Genomic DNA, 22081 nt, shown 5'->3' with positions numbered 1-22081 from the left:
TTAAACAAATCCCTCATGTCTATTACTCTTTTAAAATAGAATGACTATTTAAAGCTCTCAAAAATAGTAAGAAGAAAACTTTAAAGTTCCTTTTTAATCTCCATTGTGCCAGTTTCACAGGCACGGAAGACATTGTTGATAGTCTGTGGCAGATTGCCTACCAGGAAGAATTTTATGTTAATATTTATTTAGGACAAAGTTGAAATAGTCACTTTTGTTTTTTGGGGGGGCCACTTCAGGCAGTAAAATTGATAATTCAATTCTAAGTTTTCATATGTGTTTTTTGATAAACATTTCTAGCTTAGAAAATGATACTTTTCCTTTGGATTCCTTTCCCCCTCCCCCAAGAGCAGTCTGGCTGGATGTCAGAAAACAAGTACTGGCTCTCCTGCTTATTCCTAGAGTTTTAGAGATTTTACAGAAGGACAGCTGTCTTTGAAAACTTACCAAAAGTACATATTGACTATTTAATATACTGAATATTAAGAAAGGGGCCTTCACATGTATGTCCAAGATGAGCTAACTCCAGATATTGCCAATACGATAAGTCAGATAGATACATATGTGGAATTACAAGTTCCTCTTGCTGTTTGTTGATTTATCAGGCAGGACGGGCTAGGTAATGCCATGGTAACAAACAACCTGCCAAACCTCATGGGCCTAAACAATTCTTACCCGTGCTGACTATCCAGCACAGGTTGGCAGGGGGACTGTGTTTATCCTCATCACTTAGAGACTCCATCTTGAGACAAGAATCATGGAGGTGGAGGAGAGGGAGGAGACATGAAATCTGGAAAGTCTTGTATTAGCAACTAAATGCTATGACCCAGAAGTGCTTCTTGTCATTTCTTCTCACATCTCGTTGGTCAGAAATAGTCACAAGGCCCTATTCAAATAGGAGGGACTTGGGCTGGGCACGGTGGCTCATCTGTGTAATCCCAGCACTTTGGGAGGGCAAAATAGGAGGATCACTTGAGGCCAGGAGTTCGAGACCAGCCTGGGCAACATAGTGACACCCTCTTTCTATTTAAAATGTAAATATATACATATATATGCTTATATATCTCTCTTTTAAATCTAAATATATATTTGATGACTAGGAAATTCTGTCTTTTCAAAAGTTAGGAGAACCGGATATCTCTGAGCCAGAATAATAACCAGCATATCCTACCTGTCCTACCTGTCTTACCACCAATATTTAGTTCATTCCTCTTCTCACACAAAATACACTCAAAGTCATCTCATCCTTAAGGAAGCAAAACAAAAAACAAAAAGTTCCATCCAATCGTGATATTAAATTCAAAGTGCATGAATCCTAAGTGCTCTACATCAGGTCTGAATGTTACTCCTCTTTATGCAGAGACCCCCACGCATCCAATACAGAGTAGTGGAACTTGAATAAGATAATTGCAATAAACTCTTACACTTGGAAGGGGAATGAATGGGAGACACACAGCAGTCACTGGGCCAAAGCAATTCTGAAATCCCATTCAGTAGATGTGTGCTCCATACTCCAAGGGTGTGGAATTTGGATTAGGTCCTGATTCCATTCTCTAAGAATTCTCCTGCTCATTGTCCTTATGGCTCTTGAACATTCTTCTTTTTTTTTTTTTTTTTTTTGACGTGGATTCTCACTCTGTCACCCAGGCTGGAGTGCAGTGGTGTGATCTCAGCTCACTATAACCTCCGCCTCCCAGTTGAACATTCTTCCTTTTTCCATTATTCTTCTTGGCCATACCTAGAATGGGCATTTGAAATCTCTTCTTGGAATCTGAAAAGCTTCCCTAGTGCACTTCCTATGATCAATGTTTGTGACCAAAATTATTAAAGTTTTGAACAGTCATGTTCTCTTTAGTCTGGAGTAGTGGTTATTTAGCTGGTAAAATGGAAAAACTCAATAGGCATCTTGTCTATTTTATTCCGGCAAGCTTACACATCCACAGTTCTTTTCTAGACTTACTTTTTAGAGTTGCTACTATTCTCTGCTTTCTTAGCCTCATGCTTCTTTCACTCTCCTCATTTAATTACAAATACTTTGGGTCTATCAGGCCACACTTTTGCTTTCATTTCCTTGAGCTATTTTGTCCAATTGAAAGGGTTTACTGTATTCCACAACCTTAATTGGTGTTTTCACTCTGAGAGCTCTTAATCTATTTAGAGATTTACACCTTGATTTGATCCCCGCCATAAACCGGAGTTCTAACCAGTCTTTGTTATTCAACAGGTTTCTTGGTTTTATCGTTTATTATTTGGGAATGAGAAATGTTTCTTCCAACCCCATAAGCTGGAAGTTCACATTTCTGGATTTTCTCTATTCCCTTTCATTCCTGCTTTCAAACCGGTCAGTTCTTGTCTAAAGTCATTTCTTTCTTGTATTACTTTGTTAAACGCACTCAATGATAACAGACAAATGCTAGTAACTTTCTGCTTCCCATACTTCAAAAAAAAAAAAAAAAAAACCTCCCAAAACCACAAACTAATTAGGTACATTATCTGCTTTCCAAGCTATCACATGACAGTTTTACAAAGTACTTTTATACTACATAATGTGGGTCACCTCCTTCTAATCTCTGATGTCTATTCTCTTATTATCTGCCACTTGGCCTCTAAGCCAAAGCCATGTATTTCAAGTAGTGTTTGGATTGTGTGTTTTTCTCTTGGCCATAGTAGTACTCTACTTCAGAATACCAATTTCTGTATCAATCAGAATAGGCTATGTGATGCTGATGTGAAAATGTTTAAAATTTAAAATTTTTAAATGTTAAATCTTTTTAAATTTCAGAGACTTAAAACACCACACATTTATTCCTTCCTCAAGCTACATGGCCATTGATGGTTCAACAAAAAGAGCTCTGCTCATGGTAAACACTTAAGGACCCGAGCTCATGGCAGCCACCATCTCTACTACTGCTAGATGTCATGCCAGAGGAAGAAAAGAGCTTTGCAGGGTCTTTAACTGGTAATTAAATTTTTGGCCCAGAAATGATACTTGTCACTTCCACTCACAACTCAGAACTAAGCATATGGACCTACCCAACCATAAAGGAGCCTGGATGTTCATTCTTACCATATGGTTGGAAGGCAGAAAGCCAAAACTGTATGGAGAACAGCATTAATGATACCTGCTTGGTATTAAAAAAGAAAAGATGCTCAATCTTGAAAAATACACATAGTATAATGGAGATAATAAGAATCGCCAAAAGTACATCTCCAGAGATAATGGTGAATATTTTTGTGTTCTCCTTTCCATTCGTTTTTTTCCCCCCTAACCACATCACATTGAATGCTGTAAATATACCCATATATCCTATGCTATTTGTTACTTCCTTATTGTTGGGAATGAGGTTGTTTCTAATTTCTTCACACTTATAAATATTCTGATGTACATAAGTCCTTATATGTCTTGGTACATAAGTCATTTTCTGCAGTTCTGACCTTACTTCAAGGTGATAATTACTAGGTTGAAAGGCAGAAGGATGAAAAACTCTTTTCAGGATCTTGTTAAGTGAGGCCAGCATTGCTTACTAGAAAGGTAGGCATTGGTTTGTACTTTCACTAACAGTGTAACCAAGGACTACCTCATCGTTCCATTTCAGCACTGAATCCCACTTACCTAAACATGTTTTCTTTATTCTATTTTTGGAAATTTTCATAACACATCCCAGGGTTTTATGAAAATAAGTAATTACCAAGATACAGGTGAAACATCCTGTAATGGGTTTTGATTTAGTTTTTTGGTATCACAAATGAAAAATGTTCAGGAAAATGTTGATTTTATTTATGTATTTCTTTAGAGACGGAGTCTCACTCTGTCGCCCAGGCTGGTTGCAGTGGCGCAATCTCGGCTCACTGCAACCTCTACCTCCCGGGTTCAAGTGATTCTTCTGCCTCAGCCTCCTGAATAGCTGGGACCACAGGGGTGTGCCAACTCGCCCGGCTAATTTTTTTGTATTTTTAGTAGAGATGAGGTTTCACTGTGTTAGCCAGGATGGTCTCGATCTCTTGACCTCGTTATCTGTCCACCTCGGCCTTCCAAAGTGCTGGGATTACAGGCATGAGCCACCGTGTCAGGCCCTCCAATTTGATTTTATTAAAGCTTCAAGACAGAAAAGTACAGTGAGGCAAGAGGCCTTATAATTAGGGCTATAAGATGTTAAAAGATTTTCTTTGATGCAGTTCTAGTTAGTAATATGCTGCTAAAATAATTTGGCCACATTTGGAGTCCTCTTCCTTCAAGGGTGTTGGAATAGTTTGGCACATATATGATTAAAGGTTACTCTAGGTCATGTTCGATGGCACAGACAGGTTGACCTGAATTCCCAACTCTAATCCTAGACCTCTCATCATTTTCTGGAAGAGAATGGAGACTTCAGTTACGAGTTAGGGAAAGCAAGAAAGACATTCAATATGAGCAAACATATAAAGATATTTTCAGAAAGGGGCCAGGGCTATTAAGATGGTATAACGGGGTGATGGAATAATGATTAACAAGGAAGATACACTGGGTGATGAGAGCTAGTCTTTCTGAAGAGAGGTTACTGTGTTGGAAGCTGAAAGACTGAGGGGGCGTGACTGCCCTCAGCATTCCTGCTGGGTGGCATACTCAGTTTGTCAGTTTGCCAACATTATGCATTTATGAGAACAGTTTGCTGTTTACTCATACAGCCTTCAGTGGTATACTGAGTTGATCACGACCCTCAATCTTTCGGCCTCCAACATTATTGTAGCTAAGACCCAAGTGACAGCAGGAGCCAGTCAAGTGAAGATCAGGGCGGAGCTATTGAGGCAGGGACACAGTACATAGGTCAGGGAAAACTCCCAGGCTGATAGCTTGTTGTGATTGCAGCAGAGGGTCATGGCAGTGGTAGGAGATCTGGCCAGAAAAAAAGGATCAAGGTCATTGTGGCTCAGGTGAAAGCAATGAAAACGATGACGTGCTTAAACAGAAGTCAAATCTGATTTACATTTTAAAAAGATCCTTCTGGGTGTGGTAGCAAGAATGGAGTGAGGAGCTAGAGAGGATGGAGACTGGATGAGGATGGTAGGGATGCAGCTGGAAAGAGGGACTGATACTAGGTCCCTCTGGAAGGCCTGTTGTTGGGGTATACAAAGAAGGATGAGGAAAAGAGAAATCAAGGACTGGGTCATGAGCTTGAGCTCATGGGTGGACAGTGCTGCCAATTCTTGAGGGGGAATTAAGAAGGGGAGAAGAAGAGTTCTACTTGTTAAATTTCAGATGCTTGCTTGACATTCAAGTCGGCACTTAGATACATACATCTGGAAAGAAAAGATAAATTGGGGAATTACTTACAGATCTACCTCATTCTGTTTTTCTTTTTTTTTTCTTCTTGAGACAGAGTCTTGCTCTGTCGCCCAGGCTGGAGTACCGTGGTGTGATCTTGGCTCACTCTGTCTCCAGGGTTCAAGGGATTCTCTAGCCTCAGCCTCCCCAGTAGCTGAGATTACAGGTGTGTGCCACCACGCCCGGCTAATTTTTGTATTTTTAGTACAGACGGGTTTCACCATGTTGCTCAAGCTGGTCTTGAATTCATGAGCTCAAAGTGATCCACCCACCTTGGCCTCCCAAAGCTCTGGGAATGCAGGTGGGAGCCACTGCTCCCTTCCTCATTGTTTTAAAATCTTCATAGCCTTGTGCCTTACTGATATACCATCAGCCATATAATAAATAGCTCCATTCAATGATAAACTAGGTGGATCCCAGTTTATAAAAAAATATTACTACCTGTATTTCAAGCAATAAAATAAAATTTCTATACAATATCTTAGTACCATTTGTGCACTATAACTTCAAGTTCAGTTCTAAAAGTAGAATTGCTGAGACTAAGAATATGTGCGTTTTACATTTTTTTGCACTTTACATTTTGATAAAAATCTTTAGACGTATTAGCATCTATCTATGCTTGCAGCAACTCTGATGCTTTCTTACATTCAGGCTAACGCTTTTTAGTTTTCCAGATCTAGCTGTGGAGAAATGGTATCTTATTATTTCAATTTCCATTTCTTAGGAGTGGGATTGGGTTTCTTCATATCTGCTAGCTATCTACCTTTGTTCTTCATGCATTCATTGATTTGATTTTGAAGTTTGTCCAGAGATTCTCTGTGTCCCCATAGGTGCCATTCAGGGGTCCTATACTAAGGCATGGACAAAGTGGTGAGCTCTCTGTTGGCAGGGACCTGGCGCTTTCATCCTGTGTCCTTAGCACCCGGTAGAGGTCCAAGGGGGCTCCTGGTCTGGGCTGGGAAGGTGACCAACACGGGGTTGGGGGTTGAGGTGGGGGTCGGGGAACTGGGGTAGGTTGTACAGAGGAAAAGGCACAGGTGAGGGGTGGGGGAAGACGAAGATGGCTGGACAGATAATAAGGGCGTAGGAAAGACATTCAGATTTCACTGAGCGAAGGGCTTTTAAAAACTGATGCTAGAAAAACTTTACTTGCTGTTGTAAAAAACCATCTGTGTGAAGTAGAAATTGGTATCAATAACATTATAGAGAATACGTTCTAAAAAGTAAAGGTAGCTGGATGTAAAATTCTGGTAGCAGTTTAATATCCTAGATGGTTAGGTTGAGGCCAGCAACTAATGAGGACAAAAGCCTTCTCTATGGGAAATTTTGGACAATTATCTGGAGAAATATTACAGTGAGCATAAACCACACTGAATTGTTTTCAAAAGTGTTGTAAAGTTTCATGTAGTAAAAAGGTTTTAGCCACATGCCCTTCAACTTCATGGCATCGAATATATAAACACAGAAGACAGCATGCATGCAAGATATGTAACTCCCTTACATGCTAATGCATGCGATTCAAAACTGTCATGACATCTAGGGCTGTCTGCAACTACGAGATGACTGACGTTATGAAAAGCGTAGCCCCCCGAGTATCAACACAGGAAGCGGCCACCACCTCCTATGTGTTTTCCCTTTTTGCGTTTTTTCTTTTTTAAAATCAACTCTGCTGTTGTTGCTGCTGCTTAGCAAAACGGGTAAAAACAAAATTGCAATCATTGATTCATCACCCACAGAATCCCCAAATTTCCTGTCGAGGAATCCTCTCGGCCTCTCTCCAGCGTGCTTCCAAAAGTTGCAAAAATACGGAGGGCGTCTGGGCAGGCGCTGGCAACAGCCCTCCGGAGTCCGAGCTCCCACCCACAGGCCACGAGGTAGCAGACAGCCGGATCGGGTGGAAGGGCCGCCCTTTTCTTCGTAGCCTCCAAGGGAGCGGGAACAAAAAAACGAAACCAAAACCTGCCTGCTCGCTCCTCTCCCCATCTCCCGCGTTCCGCTGGTTGTGGGCTTCCTGCGGCCGCCGAGGGCGCGTCTCTCCTCCGCCATGGCAAGTTCCTTTTGCTTTGATTTTGCGGAGCAGGTCCATGCCTGCACCGTCGCCATGGTCCCCTAGAAGGGCGCGGAACCGGGCGCGACGGGCCAGGGTGCAGGGCTGCGCGGGAAGGGGCGGCGCGCGGAGGGGCCCTGGGGATCCCGGAGAGCCGTCCACCCCGGCGGGCAAACTCAGGTCAGCCTCGCTGCAACTTCCCGGGTGGCGGCACTGCGTGCTCCTGAAATTCACATACGGCGGTGCGGTGTAGGCCCGCTCCAGAAGCGCAGGACTAGGCTGCCACCTCCCGCACCCACTGCACAGGCGACGGGGACGCAGCCGTTTCCTCGAGGAGCTGCTTCGCAGGCTATTAGGGCTTAACTGTTGGCCTCCCACGCCTCGGGGGGAACAAAAGTGGACTGATTAGCCAGAAATGGAGGCCACAGTGCCTTTAGAAAAGGGCTAGTAAGAACGAGGACGCAAGTCAGGAAGACATCCTCATGTCTTATGTCTGCCTTGGTGCGAATTCTTGTCTTTTGTGGTCTTAGTTTTCCCTCTAGAGACACAAAGGACGTTTTTACTATTAGTGCTGGTGAGGAAGAAAAGTTAGCAAATTCAAAATGTAGCCTCTGTGTTTTGTTTTGTTTCCATCAATCGCATAAAAGCCTTGGCAAGGCCTTTAATTCCTGCTCTGAAATGCTAGAGTCCCGGAAATGCAAAAGCAATTGTGAGAGGCAAGTGCGTTTTTGTTGACCTGGTGGCGGTAAAGGCGTCGTCATTCAAAATGAACAACTGATTTTGAGAAAATCAATATAAACAAATGCAGTGAATGAATCTTCTTTTTCTTCCCAATGCCTTACTTACAAAAGTAAAGTTTTTCTATATACTTTTTGCTTTCTGATAAGATGGCCAAGTCTGTTATAACACAATACTGATGCAAGGAAAAGCGCCATCACCTTAGTATCTCTTGGCTAAAAGCTGCTGGTTGCAAAGTCCTTGAAAGGACTGTCTTTCTCTAGGACAATTCTTTATCTTAATCGTGGGTAGAAGAGATTAATAACCCTCATTATTCATAACTGACCTCAGTAAAATTATCTGTATTAGCCATACTTTCTCCAACCTACGAAACGAAGGACAAATACTGGCAAGTCATTGAAGTACTAATTCATTAAATGATTCATAGAAACTAGTTCTTACCAAACAAAATTTACACCTTTATGTTTTTTTCTCCTAAAAATACTGGTTCAGGGAGAAGTTTCTTTGATTTTAAAGATAAATTACATGTAGACATTCAAATAAAGAAATACAGTATTAGTACTAATGAGGGCATGGAACTGAAGTAAGATTTCCTGAGTTTAAATTAATTGCATGTTTTTCTTTGATATTGTTGGAGTGCAGAAAAAGATCCCCTGCCGGGCGCGGTGGCTCACTCCTGTAATCCCAGCGCTTTGGGAGGCCAAGGCGGGCGGATCACGTGAGGTCAGGAGTCTCTACTAAAAATACAAAAATTAGCCGGGCGTGATGGCACCCACCTGTAGTCTCAGCTACTCGGGAGGCTGAGGTAGGAGGATCACTTGAACCCAGGAGGCGGAGGTTGCACTGAGCCAAGGTCGTGCCATTGTACTCCAGCCTGGACAACAGAGCGAGGCTCCGTCTAAAAAAAAAAAAAAGACTTTGAGAGGCCAAGGGGGTTGTGGAGCACGAGGTCAGGAGTTCGAGACCAGCCTGGCCAAAATGGTGAAACCCCCGTCTCTACTAAAAATACAAAAATTAGCCGGGCATGGTGGCTGGTGCCTGTAGTCCCAGCTACTGGGGAGGCTGAGGCAGGAGAATCACTTGAACCTGGGAGGTGGAGGTTGCAGTGAGCCAAGATCACACCACTACACTCCAGGGTGGGTGACAGAGCGAGATTCCGTCTCAAAAAAAAAAAGAAAAAAGAAAAAAGAGAAAGATCTCCCAAAAGAAATAAACACAAATGAGTGAGTGAATCTTCACTAGAAAAATAAAGTTTTTCTTTATGCCTTTTGCTTTCTGATATGATGTCCCTGCCTTTATTCTTACATTGACAGGGTTGAGCACTTCTATTTTTTTGTAGCCATATTTAAATCTTCAATATTTTTGTTTTTATTTTATTTTATTTTTTTTTGAGACAGAGTCTCACTCTGTCACCCAGGCTGGAGTGCAGTGGCACGATCTTGGCCCACTGCAACCCTCACCTCCCGTGTTCAAGCCATTCTGGTTCCTCAGCCTCTGGAGTAGCTGGGATTACAGGCGCCTGCCACCACTAATTTTTGTATTTTTAGTAGAGATGGGGTTTCACCATGTTGGCCAGGCTGATCTCAAACTTCTGACCTCAAGTGATCTGCCCACCTCAGCTTCCCAAAGTGCTGGGGTTACAGTCGTGAGCTATTGCACCTGGCCTTTTTTAAGAGTTAGCAGGTTTGTCTAAAGGTAAAAACCAATAATAATGTAAACAGTAAATATTGTTTATAGCAGGTCCCAATAGTGTGCTGTGATTACTTTTTCTCCTTTTGGTCCAATGTTATGTGTATTTTTCCTTTTCCACTTCTAGGAAAATGTTCCCAGCAAATGGGTCAAATGGATTCCCTCCCTCCCTCCCTCCCTCCCTCCCTTCCTTCCTCTTTCTCTTCTTTTCTCCTTTCTCTTTTCTTTTCTTTATTTCTCTTTCTTTCTTTTCTTTTTCTTTCTTTCTTTCTTTTTCTTTCTCGTTCTTTCTTTCTTTTTCTTCTTTTTCTTTCTTTCTCTTTTCTTTCTTTTCTTTTTGCATTCCATGATTTTTTTTTTTTTTTTTTTTTGGGACAAAGTCTCCCTCTATTGCCTAGGCAGGCTGGAGTGCAGTGGTGCTCACTACAACCTTCACCTCTCAGATTCAAGCCATTCTCCTGTCTCAGCCTCCCAAGTAGTAGCTGGGACTATAGGCATGTGCCACCACGCCCAGATACTTTTTGTTATTTTTGGTAGAGATGGTATTTCATCAGGTTGGCAGGCTGTCCTCAAACTCCGCCTGCCTTGGCCTCCCAAAGTTCAGGGATTACAGGTGTGAGCCACCTTGCCCAGTCTGCATTCCATACTTTACTTAAAATCATGCAAGTACTTATATTTTTAGGCTGGGGCCCCTTCAAATCCCATAAATGGGGGAGAACTTGCTCTGGGATATAAATGCTAGCAGATTCTCTCTGGAGTGTTCATTCAGGTTTTTTTTTTTTTTTTTTTTTTAGACAGAACCTTGTTCTGTCACCCAGGCTGGAGTGCCGTGGTGCCATCTTGGCTCACTGCAGCCTTGAGCTCCTGGGCTCAAGTGATCCTCCGATCCTCCTATCTCCACCTCTGGAGTAACTAGCTGGGACTACAGGTGTGCACCACCACACCTGGGTAATTTTTTGTGTTTTTGGTAGAGACCGGGTTTCATCTGGATTACAGGCGCCTGCCACCACACCCAGCTTATTTGTAGTAGAGACGGCATTTCACCACGTTGACCAGGCTGGTCTAGAATTCCTGACCTCAGGTGATCCATCCGCCTCGGCCTCCCAAAGTGCTAGGATTACAGGTGTGAGCCACCGTGCCCGGGCTTCTTTTTAAAATTGTTTTACTTTCATTTTATGGGGCTCTTGGGATGGACAGGACATTGTGTGTGTGGTGTGTGTGTGTGTATGTGTGTGTATGTGTGTGTGCGGGTGCTTACACTGTCTTCCTGATCTGGTAGGTCAGAAATAGTTTCAGTGGAGTCCTATTGAATAGAGAGGCCTCTGAACTGAGGGCCCCAAATTCCTTTCTGGTCTGCTAACCATTACTGTAGCCCATGAGCTGTCCTGTCCAACCCCAGGTAACTTAGGACAGCTTATGTTTGAGCTTGGGTGGACTAACTGTATAAAAATTGGGAGAAGCTTATAAATCCATTTCCCTAAATGAGGCTGAGGGACAAATTAAAACATTTAAATAGAAGCCTTAACTGGATAATAAAAGCTCAAAGAGAATGAGCCCAAGGAAGGATTTACTTGCAGTTGATACTCTGTGTCTAGCATGGTGGCAGGGTCTGCAATAGTGTGTATTTGCTATGGCTGACTTCAGATATGTGCTGGAAGGCAGGATTTACTCCGTTGCAGTCCCTATGTTATTGCCAGGGCTTTGTTTGTTTGTTTGTTTATTTATTTAGAAACGGAGTCTCTTGCTGCCCAGGCTGGAGTGCAGTGGTATGATCTGGGCTCACTGCAACCTCCGCCTCCTGGGTTCAGGTGATTCTCCTGTCTCAGTTTACCGAGTGGCTGGGATTACAGGCGCCCGCCACCACACCCAGCTACTTTTTGTATTTTTAGTAGAGACGGGGTTTCACCATGTTGGCCAGGCTGGTCTTGAACTCCTGACCTCAGGTGATCTGCCTGCTTCAGCCTCCCAAAGTGCTGGGATTACAGGCATGAGCCACTATACATGGCCCAGGGATTTTTTTTTTTTTTTTTTTTTTAATGATAACTTTCCTGATTCTGACAAAGTAGGGAATGTGTTTCTTAGTCTCTCACATACTTTAGACTCTACAATGTAAAGAAAACATATAGCCACCTCCAAATACCATATTTTGTGGTTAGTTTGACTTATTTTTAATTAATAAATTTTTAAATTTATATTTTTGATCTTTTCCTTTGTAACTTCTTCCATTATTTTTAGACCTTCCTAAATCAGACAAATATTAACCAATATTTTCAACTTATTAAAAAAAGGATGGTAACTTCTTCCATTATTTTTAGGGCTTCCTAAATCAGACAAATATTAATCAGTATTTTCAACTTATGAAAAAAAGGGTGGCTGGGTGTGGTGGCTCATGCCTGTAATCCCAGCACTTTGAGCAGCTGAGGCAGCAGATCACTTGAGCTCAGGAGTTTGAGACCAGCCTGGCCAACACGGTGAAACCTTGTGTCTACTAAAAATACAAAAATTAGCTGGGTGTGGTGGTGGACACCTGCAATCCCAGCTACTTGAGAGGCTGAGGCAGGAAAATTGCTTGAACCCAGGAGGCAGAGGTTGTAGTGAGCTGAGATCACGCCACTGCACTCCAGCCTGGGTAACAGGGACTCCATTTCAAAAAAAAAAAAAAAAAAAAAAAAGGTTTAATTTTTACATTTAACTCTTAAATTCATACAGAGTTTATGTTGGTATATGGTGTGAAGCAAGGATTTACGCCCCTATACCCCTTTTAAAAAGTATCTAAACAGCTGCACCAGTACTTTTATAGAATCAGATATTCTCTCTACTGAAGTGTGATGTCACCTTTATTACGTAGAGTCTTGTATTTTTAAAGAATAACCTACTGTTTCTCTTACAGGCATCAGTTTTGAATGTCAAGGAATCCAAAGCTCCTGAAAGAACGGCTGTAGTTGCTGGTCTTCCAGTTGGCCTTTTTAGTGATCAATTATTGGCCCTATTAGTAAAGAGCCACTTCCAAGACATTAAGAATGAGGGTGGAGATGTTGAAGACGTGATATATCCGACAAGAACCAAGGGAGTTGCATATGTAATATTCAAAGAAAAAAAAGGTATTTCTAAATCAAATTTTTGTAATTTTAGAAATACTTCTTCAATGAAATTTAAAAATTACATTTTATTAAAATGATCCACAGAACTGGTAAATTTTAAAGTAGCTTTTTTTTTCTTTTTTTTTTTGTTTTGAGACAGTCTCACTCTGTTGCCCAGGTTAGAGTGCAGTGGTGTGATCTCAGCTCACTGCAACCTCCACCTCCCAGGTTCAAGTGATTCTCCTGCCTCAGCCTCCTGAATAGCTGGGATTACAGGAGGTGTCCACCATCACACCCAACTAATTTTTGTATTTTTAGTAGAGACGGAGATTCACCATGTTGGCCAGGTTGGTCTCAAACTCCTGACCTCAAGTGAGCTGCCTGCCTTGGCCTCCCAAAGTACTGGCATTACAGGCGTGAGCCACCACGCCTGGCTGAAGTAACTTTTTTTTAAAAAAAATATTTTATTGTGAATATACAAATGGCATGATACTGCTTTAGGAAGAAAAGATATGAAAATGGCTCATGATAAAGTTGCTAGTGACTGGCAAATTCTTGACAACTTTTTTCTGAATTTTGAATCTGTCTATATCTTGGGGTGAAAGTGTTACATTTTATTGTAGAAAACCTGTAAAATACAGACAAAATGGAGAAAAACCCCATAAAGATGATATATAATCTCATAAACGAGATGACTACTTTGGGAATTTTCAGGTGGCCTCAACTATATATTTTAGAATAAGTAGATATTCTAATATCGTATCTGCCTCATTACTGGCAAAGTTGAATTGAGAAGTATGGCTTGACTCTGAGATCAGATTGAGTCATTCTGCTCCCTGCACCCAATTCTTGACTTAGATGGTGAGGAAACTGAGTTGGCAGAGCACACACACCCCTTCAGCCTCATGGAACGGGCAACCTTCTTTACAACTTAGTGGCTGGCAGAAAATACATTGCCAGAGAAAAACAAGTCTCCATGCCAGGCTCTTGGAGGTGAACATACCACATGGGGGTAGGAGCAGAGGAAGAGACCTTGCTTTGCTTGAGGGAAGACAGAGTCCAGAGAAAGATCCAAGGCACTATGGATTTTCAGTACCTTTAGCTGTCACCATTAATTAAGTCATTTCTTCTCAATGGGGATGTTCAGGTAAGGGAGGGCAGGAGGGGTCTCGGGGGCTCAGTGGCTCAGTATTTCTCTAAGGAGATGGTAGTGTTTTTGAAAGTTAATATTTTATATGTTGAATTGGCAACTCAGAGAGAGATTGAGAGGGAGAGATTGGCCTTGGTCATTCATTCATAAATATTTTCTGAGTACCTATTATTTACCAGGCAACATGCTAGGTCTTGATACAGCAATGAGTGAAATAGGCAGAGTCTTTTTTTCTTGAAATGTACATCTGGACAGATTTTAAACAAATGAATCTATAATATGTTGGGTGCTTTATTTATATACAACTTAGATATTTATTTAAATATTTTTATTTATGATTATATATTCATAAATAATAAGTGCTACGACAAGATATAAAGAAGAATAAAGGGATAGAATATGATGGAAAGTGCTGTTTTAGATGACTAGGAAGGGAAATGCTCTGTTTAGATGACATTTGAGCAGAAGCCAAGTAAGGGAATGATTCATGCAGATAAGCAGGGAGAACATTCTAGGCCAAGGGAAGGACTGGTAATTCTGTGAGTGGGGAGCATGCTGGGTGTGTGGAAGAACAGCAAGGAGGCCTGTGTGGCTGGAGTGGAATGAGCTGGGGGATAGTGATAGGAAATGTGGTTAGATGGGGAGCTGGGGCCAGTTTATGCTCAGTAATTGCTGGATCATGGCAAGGTGTCTGGGATTTTATTCTGGGTGACAGGGAAGGTTTCAAGCAGGGGATTGACAAGATTGGGCTGCCTTTTCTTAAATGAGCAACCTAGTGGGTGTTTGAAGAAGACGAATTACTATTCATCGTTGGTTTTGATAGGGCAGTAGCAGGGCAGGTGATAAGAACTGGTGGGTATTCGGGACATGTTAATGGATTAAATGTCATTTTCTGCGGTAGAGAACACTGGGGATAGAATACATTTGGAAGGGAGATAGTTATCAAGAGTTCAGTTTGGGTCAATGAGATGCCTATTAGGATAATGAGGTAGAGAGTTCTATAGGCAGAAGGGAGAAAGATGGAGGCTGAAGATAGAATTCTGAAAACGATTCATGTAGAGATGGTGTCTAAAGCCATGGAGATTGTTGAGATCACCCAGGGAATGGGTATAGGTTAGCAAAGAAGCATGAGGCCTGAGGTCCATGTCTTGCCAGCATCTAGAGAATGGGAAGAGAGGAGGATTAGGAAGGAGACTCAGCAGGTCAGCCAGTGAATTGGGAGGAAAACCAGAATAGTATGATAACTTGAATCAAGAATGTAAAGTCTTCTTGTGAGTTAACAGAGATGGGGATATACCTTTATTTTTTTTATTCATGCATATAATGCCTTGTGTGTTTTATAACATGTGATTTGGATCATACTTACACATAAAATGAACTTTAATGAGTTAAAGTGCAACAAAAAAGTGATCTGAATGTTGAATTTAGAGGAAAAATGTAGAAAAAAGCTTAGACATTCTTGTATAATTGAATATGCCTATTTTATTAAAAAATTATTAGTGTATCGTGCCATAAACACTTTTGATGCCAGTGTTTCCACTTAGTTGCAGAGAATGTCATCAGACAAAAGAAACACCGGCTAGCAAGGAAGGCTAGACATGCTGAACTCACAGTCTCTCATTTTAGTGACAAGGTAAGGTGTGATGCTGAAGGTGTACTGATAGTCCTGTATCCCATTTCTTCTTTGAAGTTTTTCTTACGGCAGGAGACACAAAGTGCTCTCACTCCATGACTTCTAGGAAAGAAAATGCAAACACCCTGAGTCAGTGTTAAAGGCCAACCCTGGCCCTTGAAATTTTGGTTATCGCCTTATCTGTTTTTATCTTTCTATGTGTGTCACTTAATGTTTTATTTTACAAAATGTGTATTTTTTGAGACAAGGTCTTGCTCTGTCACCTAGGCAGTGGCATACTCTTGGCTCACTCTAACCTCTGCCTCTTGGGCTCAGGTGATTTTCCTGCCTCAACCTCCCGAGTAGCTGGGACTATAGGTGTGCACCACCAGGCCTGGCTAATTTTTGCAGTTTTTGTAGAGACAGGGTGTCCCTATGTTGCCCAGGCTGGTCTTAAACTCCTGGACTCAAGCAATCCTCCCACCTCAGCCCCACAAAGTGCTGGGATTACGGGGGTGAGCCACCACGCCCAGCCTCACTTAATGCTTTTAAAGTGATGGTAAGCTCTTATACTGTCATGGATGATGGCAGGTACCAACCTAAAGGCTTATTTTGGGAAAACACAATTAGAATGAACATTAAAAAGAAGCTTTGAAGAGACAGGAAATAAGAAAAAGAGGAAAAAGTTAAAATACAAAGCAATGGTTTACTAACTTGATTCTGTAAGACACTCAGAATTGTATGCAGCCATCTGATGAACTTTAGACTGGGGGTGGGAATGACTCTTGGGGGACCCCTATCCAAGCAGAACCAGAGCAATTTATATGTATGGTTCTGCATAAAACTGTTTCAAAAAAAAGTTCTGCCTCTAAAAATTATTTGAGCACCTCTGTTTTGGGGTATGTGGTGAGGGAGTGTGAATCCCAAATTGAACAAAATGGGATCACTTTGATGGGCTGCCCTGGTACAAGAAGTCAGGAAGTCTGGGGCAGGCACCTGGGGCCTGGTTTAGTGCAATTTCTGCAGAGACAAGAAAATGGCAGAAAAGAACATGTTTATGTAGTCTCTCCCACTAGGCAGTACTGTTTTCATTTCTCTCTTTTTAATTTTAGATCTTCAGCTCTGTAAATGCCATCCTTGATCTTTCTGTTTTTGGGAAAGAAGTTACTCTAGAAACTCTGGTAAAGGACCTGAAAAAAAAAATCCCGAGTTTAAACTTCAGTCCTTTGAAACCCAATGGAAGAATCTCCGTGGAAGGATCATTTCTGGCTGTCAAGAGGCTCAAAGAATCTTTGCTAGTAAGAGCATGTTCTCTCCTAGAAAAAGACAGAAATTTTACCAGTGAGGGAAGAAAGTGGAATAGACAAAATCCCCAAAGGAGTCTACAGAGAAGTAATAACCCTTTGGCATCAGTCAGGACTTTAGTACCTGAGACTGCTAGAAGTGGAGAAATGCTTGTGCTTGACACAGATGTTTTTCTTTACCTGCACCACAAGTGTAGATCTTACGAAAGCACACTGAAAAAATTCTGCATTCTGAGTCAGGAGAAAGTGGATGGTGAAATCACCACAATTTGTCTAAAAAACATTCAAGTTGGTTCTCAGCCAAACAATGCAAAACATGTAAAAGAGCTCATTGAGGAATGGTCACATGCTCTTTACTTAAAGCTTAGAAAAGAGACATTTATTTTGGAAGGAAAGGAAAAGAAAGAGAAAAGAATGATCAACTGGGCATGTGAACAATTAAGTTCGAGATACCCTGAAGTCCTGATTAACTTTTATAGGACACACGTTGACATTATAGGATCTTCTTCTGACACTTACCTGTTTAAAAAAGGAGTCATGAAATTAATAGGGCAAAAGGTTAGTTAATGAAATCTCAGCAATATAGTCATAAGGGCTGCTTTCCCTTGCTGAGCAGTGACCATTGCCATGAATGAGGCTAGCTTTACACACCCTATCTCATTAATCCTTATGCTCATCCTTCATTGTCAGTGTTGACTATTCTCATGTTATAGTGGAAGAAACTAGGATTTGGAAAAGTTAAAACACTTTTCTGAAGTTATCCAGTTGACAAGGAATGAGGCTGTGGCTTAGCCCAGTCTATCTGATTATACAGATAATATCTAAGGAATAAAACTTTGAAAAAAAAAATCACCAAACTTTTTTTTTGTTTGTTGTTTGTTTTTGAGACAGAGTCTTGCTCTGTCACCCAGGCTGGAGTGCAGTGGCGTTATCTCGGCTCACTGCAACCTCCGCCTCCTGGGTTCACACCATTCTTCTGCCTCAGCCTCCGGAGTAGCTGGGACTACAGGCACCTGCCACCACGCCCGGCTCATCTTTTTGTATTTTTTTAGTAGAAACGGGGTTTCACCGTGTTAGTCAGGATGGTCTCGATCTCCTGACCTCATGATCTGCTCTCCTTGGCCTCCCAAAGTGCTGGGATTACAGGCGTGAGCCACCGTGACCGGCAAACTCACCAAACTTTGAGGGAATCTTACTTTCTCTGTAACTCCAAATTATTAGAAAATAATATTTATTAAAAAGTAACTTTAACATATGAGAGGTTTGAAAGGTGATTATTATGCTATGGGCAATTTCTTAACGTTTACAGTTTGTGTTTACTCCATGTAGAATTAGAATACTGGCAAAAATCACTGGGGAAACTACTTAGGTGGAAAGCATATCTGATGCAGGTAATCATTATTTGACTAAATTCTATTGTTTCAAGGCTGCTGGCCACATAGGATGTTTTTACTACTACTTTTTTAGCCTAAGTGCTTACATAAATTGGTGATTCTCTTATAATTGTTCTCTTATAATTGTGATTCTCATATGAATTGAGTCATTCTTGTCACACCCAACTAAAACAGAGTCAAGAAGCTAGGGGGAAAAAGCACTTGACACACATAATATTTCTCAAAGAATATAATTCTCTGTGAGCCTGGCTACTGAAACTACTTGCTGTAACCTGAGACCAGTTTTGTCTATAGCTGTTGAGATAACTTGCTGTAACTCTAGGACTAATTTTGCCTATGGCCATTGCTCACCAGTTGGAACTTGCCAGCTCCCTAGAGCTTTACTAATACCAATGAGCTTTCTCTTAAGACCACAAGTAACATTCTTCGTTTAAAATAAAACCCTCAACCTTCTCTTTGTTGAACACACTAAAGATCACCTAGAATTGAAATTCTTCCTTCTCAAATAAAACACTAAATTTAGACTTTTGTGTCTACATTTTCATTTTGACTTTGACATACATGGTGTCAGAAGTGAGATACAAAGCTGACTCACCTCAGGGAGAATCACTGGCCTTTGGGGCTATGGCATGAGGTACCCGTGTTGGGGCCCTTTGAACCCCCCACACCCCCACGACTTTCACAGGTCATCCTTTCTCCTCCCAATGAGTATCTCTAGGATAGAACTCTCAAATATGGTTTGAGTTCTGTTTTATTTAGGATATGATTAGGGAGAGGTTGTTCCCCCTCTTGTTTGGTAGATCTGTTGGGTAGAATTATTTTCCCCCAGTTGACCTCAGCTGCAAGGTTTGGACCTTGAGGCTTGGATGAGGGAATTTTTCCCTTTCTTTGGAGAAGGCTTATCATTCTTACTGGTAAGCATGTATTTTATTTTCTGTCTGGGCTTTTATTTAATTGGCGTTTGTGTATTCAGTGCTTGCATTTACTTGGGTTTTGCATAGTTGGCATTAAATCAGAGCACCCACGAAATGAGCTCTCAAAGTTCAAAGTCATGCCAGAATATTTTCTAGAACTCCAGCTAGAAACATATTCAAACATTACAGGGATCATTTAGTCTGTTGTTCTTAAAACTGAACTAAAAGATGGAGGCTATAAAATCATATACTCCAAATAAGATATGCATATTTCATTGATATCTTGAGGCTAAAAAAAATTAAAACAAAATACATTCAGGATGCAAATAATTGCCTTGTTAAAAAATACTGTCTCAAAGGTGGCTGGAACTTTTTCTTTTCCTGACCTTTCACCTCCCCTTCTTACAATATCCCCACTTTATCCTTCTCTAAACAGCTATTCTAACATACTACATAAAAAACAAAAACACTTGAAAACCAGCAGATATAAAAGAAAGTCATTTTGACCTTCCTACTGTTTTTTTTTTTTAAAGCAAAGATGAAATTCCCATGTAAAACCTTCCTCCCTATACAAAAAAGAATGGCAACATTCTTATCTTCAACAACAAAGAATTGAGTCCAAGAAAATACTGTATAAACCTTGTTAAAAATCACTGTTGTCTTTTGGTCCTACTCACATAATTCAGCACACTTTCACAGTTAACTATTCTTTGTTCAATTCAGTGCATTGGTGAGTGACTCAAACTGCTTTATCCCAAATTTGATTCACAGCCTTTATAAGATTGCCTATTAAAAAAGCTTAAAGCTTATCCTTAGCCCATTTTGTCAGAAAAATAATTTGCGTCTAATCATTTTTATAAACTGGTGAATTTTTTTGTGTTTTACTATATCACGACTAAAATTCTAAAATAAAAGTTCTGATATCTTTATATGTATGTATATGTGTTTAAATATGTTTATGTGTATGTACATATATTATGTTATATGTTGTATCTACATAAAACCTGGTGTAGTCAGCCAGAAATCCCTTAAGAAATTTTATTCTGATTTGTTTAAATAAATTAGCACTCATATAAAATGTATAGTAATTAACTCCTGGTTTTTTTTAGTTGATGTGGCTTAAGTAAATCTTTGATAAATTAATTGGTTTTAAAATTGTGGATAAAATAAAATTAGAAATGTCTTCAAAATTGTCAGCATACATTTTTATCTGGGTTTACTGGTCAGATAGTTTTATATTTGCCTCTGCTAGATGTTTTAAAGTCATAAAGCCTAAAACAAAATTATCTTTGTTTATATAGTTTTAAAATAAATATGATTAATATTGTTGATGTAATAAAAATAGCTATAACTTTTCTGAGTTATCAACAGGGTGGCTGTTTTTAACTTTAAGGTTCTTACTTAAACCTTAATATCAATATAAACCCTTGATGGTAACAGTCTATAAAACTGATTAATAAAAGAAATGACTAGTTCTATCTCAATTTTCATAAATTTAGGAATAATAATTGAGAAATAAATAAATATTATAAATGAAATAAACATTTATAAATGAGCTTTTCATGTAATTTTAAAATGTTAAAATTATGTTAAATGATACTTATTAAATGTCTGGATCATATCCCAATTTAAAAATAAAAAACAAATTGCTAAATACATAGACGTTTGTTCTTGGCTTCTTAGGTTTTATAAAAGGACTAAAAGTATTTAGGTCTATTAATCAAAATATAAATTTAGGAAAATACAATTGATATAGTAAAAAAACTTATATGGTAAATTTTTATCCTAAGATAAAATAATTGGTTGTTAAAATTTTTATTTTTTATTTTTATTCTTTGAGAGAGTTTTGCTCTTATTGCCCAGGCTAGAGTGCAATGGTGTGGTCCCAGCTCACTGCAACTTCACCTCCTGGGTTCAAGCAGTTCTCCTGCCTCAGCCTCCCAAGTAGGTGGGATTACAGGCACCTGCAACCACACCCGGCTAATACATTTTTTTTTTTTTTTTTTTTGAGGCAGAGTCTCGCGCTGTCACCCGGGCCGGAGTGCAGTGGCGCGATCTTGGCTCACGGCAACCTCTGCCTCCCGGGTTCAAGCAATTCTCCTGCCTCAGTCTCCCTAGTAGCTAGAATTACAGGCGTGCACCACCACGCCCGGCTAATTTTTGTACTTTTAGTAGAGAGGGGGCTTTCACCATGTTGGCCAGGCAGGTCTCAAACTCTTGACCTCAAGTGATCCACCCACCTTGGCCTCCCATCTTCCTGGAACTTTTTGAAACAACAAGAACTCAAGGTGCAACAATTACAGGTGGATACTTTTTCATAGCACATACCCCCAAAAACCTGGGCATCCTGGATTACATAATGAGCTCCTTCTTGGATTATTTGCAAGAGTCTTCTACGTGGGCCTTGTACACCACTACCAAGTTCATGTGTTTGACGTGATTCCTGGTATCTGGGAGGCTTAGACTGGAGGTCTGGTGTTAATTGACTCACTCTGAAAGTTGACTGCAATATTTAATATTTAATTAAATATTTAAATTAAATAATTTATTTTAATAAATCATTTTATTAAATAATATTAATCTTATATTGTCTTTTTTACCCATTTATAGCATGTATTTTCTGAAAGATATAGCTTGTTCATAACCATAAAAATGTAGTATTTCATTATGTATTCACTGACACTCTTTGGTTTTTTTAAAAATGTCTGTTTTTAGATTTGAGTAACTTTCTTTCCCTTCTCCTGAGGACTAAGGTCTGATTTTGTATCTTGCCCAAATTCTTGTCGAAGGGGTCTGGGGAGTCATGCCCTACAAACCATAAACTCTCATCAGATGGGTTTTATTTAACCCT

General features: G+C 40.3%; 1 protein-coding gene across 1 annotated transcript; it reads left to right on the top strand.

Annotated features, from left to right (window-relative positions):
• The first annotated feature begins 7178 nt into the window (after positions 1 to 7178).
• RBM43 (RNA binding motif protein 43) lies at positions 7179 to 20886 on the top strand. The gene is made up of 4 exons (XM_015110089.3): positions 7179 to 7349; positions 12667 to 12877; positions 15551 to 15639; positions 16731 to 20886. The coding sequence occupies exons 1-4, from the start codon at positions 7347 to 7349 to the stop codon at positions 17487 to 17489; spliced, it is 1062 nt and encodes a 353-aa protein (XP_014965575.1). The 5' UTR covers positions 7179 to 7346; the 3' UTR covers positions 17490 to 20886.
• Positions 20887 to 22081: the final 1195 nt, after the last annotated feature.

The sequence above is a fragment of the Macaca mulatta genome, chromosome 12, assembly GCF_049350105.2.
Source record: "Macaca mulatta isolate MMU2019108-1 chromosome 12, T2T-MMU8v2.0, whole genome shotgun sequence".
NCBI lineage: Eukaryota > Metazoa > Chordata > Mammalia > Primates > Cercopithecidae > Macaca > Macaca mulatta.
The sequence above is the reverse complement of the archived record's forward strand: the minus strand, read 5'-3'. Positions and strand labels throughout refer to the sequence as shown.

Bases quoted from the DNA above. Each gene is read 5' to 3' on its own strand.
- RBM43 (XM_015110089.3), top strand. The intron at 12,878-15,550 runs GTATTTCTAAAT...GTTTCCACTTAG, and splicing joins AATATTCAAAGAAAAAAAAG to TTGCAGAGAATGTCATCAGA. The intron at 15,640-16,730 runs GTAAGGTGTGAT...TTTTAATTTTAG, and splicing joins TCTCTCATTTTAGTGACAAG to ATCTTCAGCTCTGTAAATGC.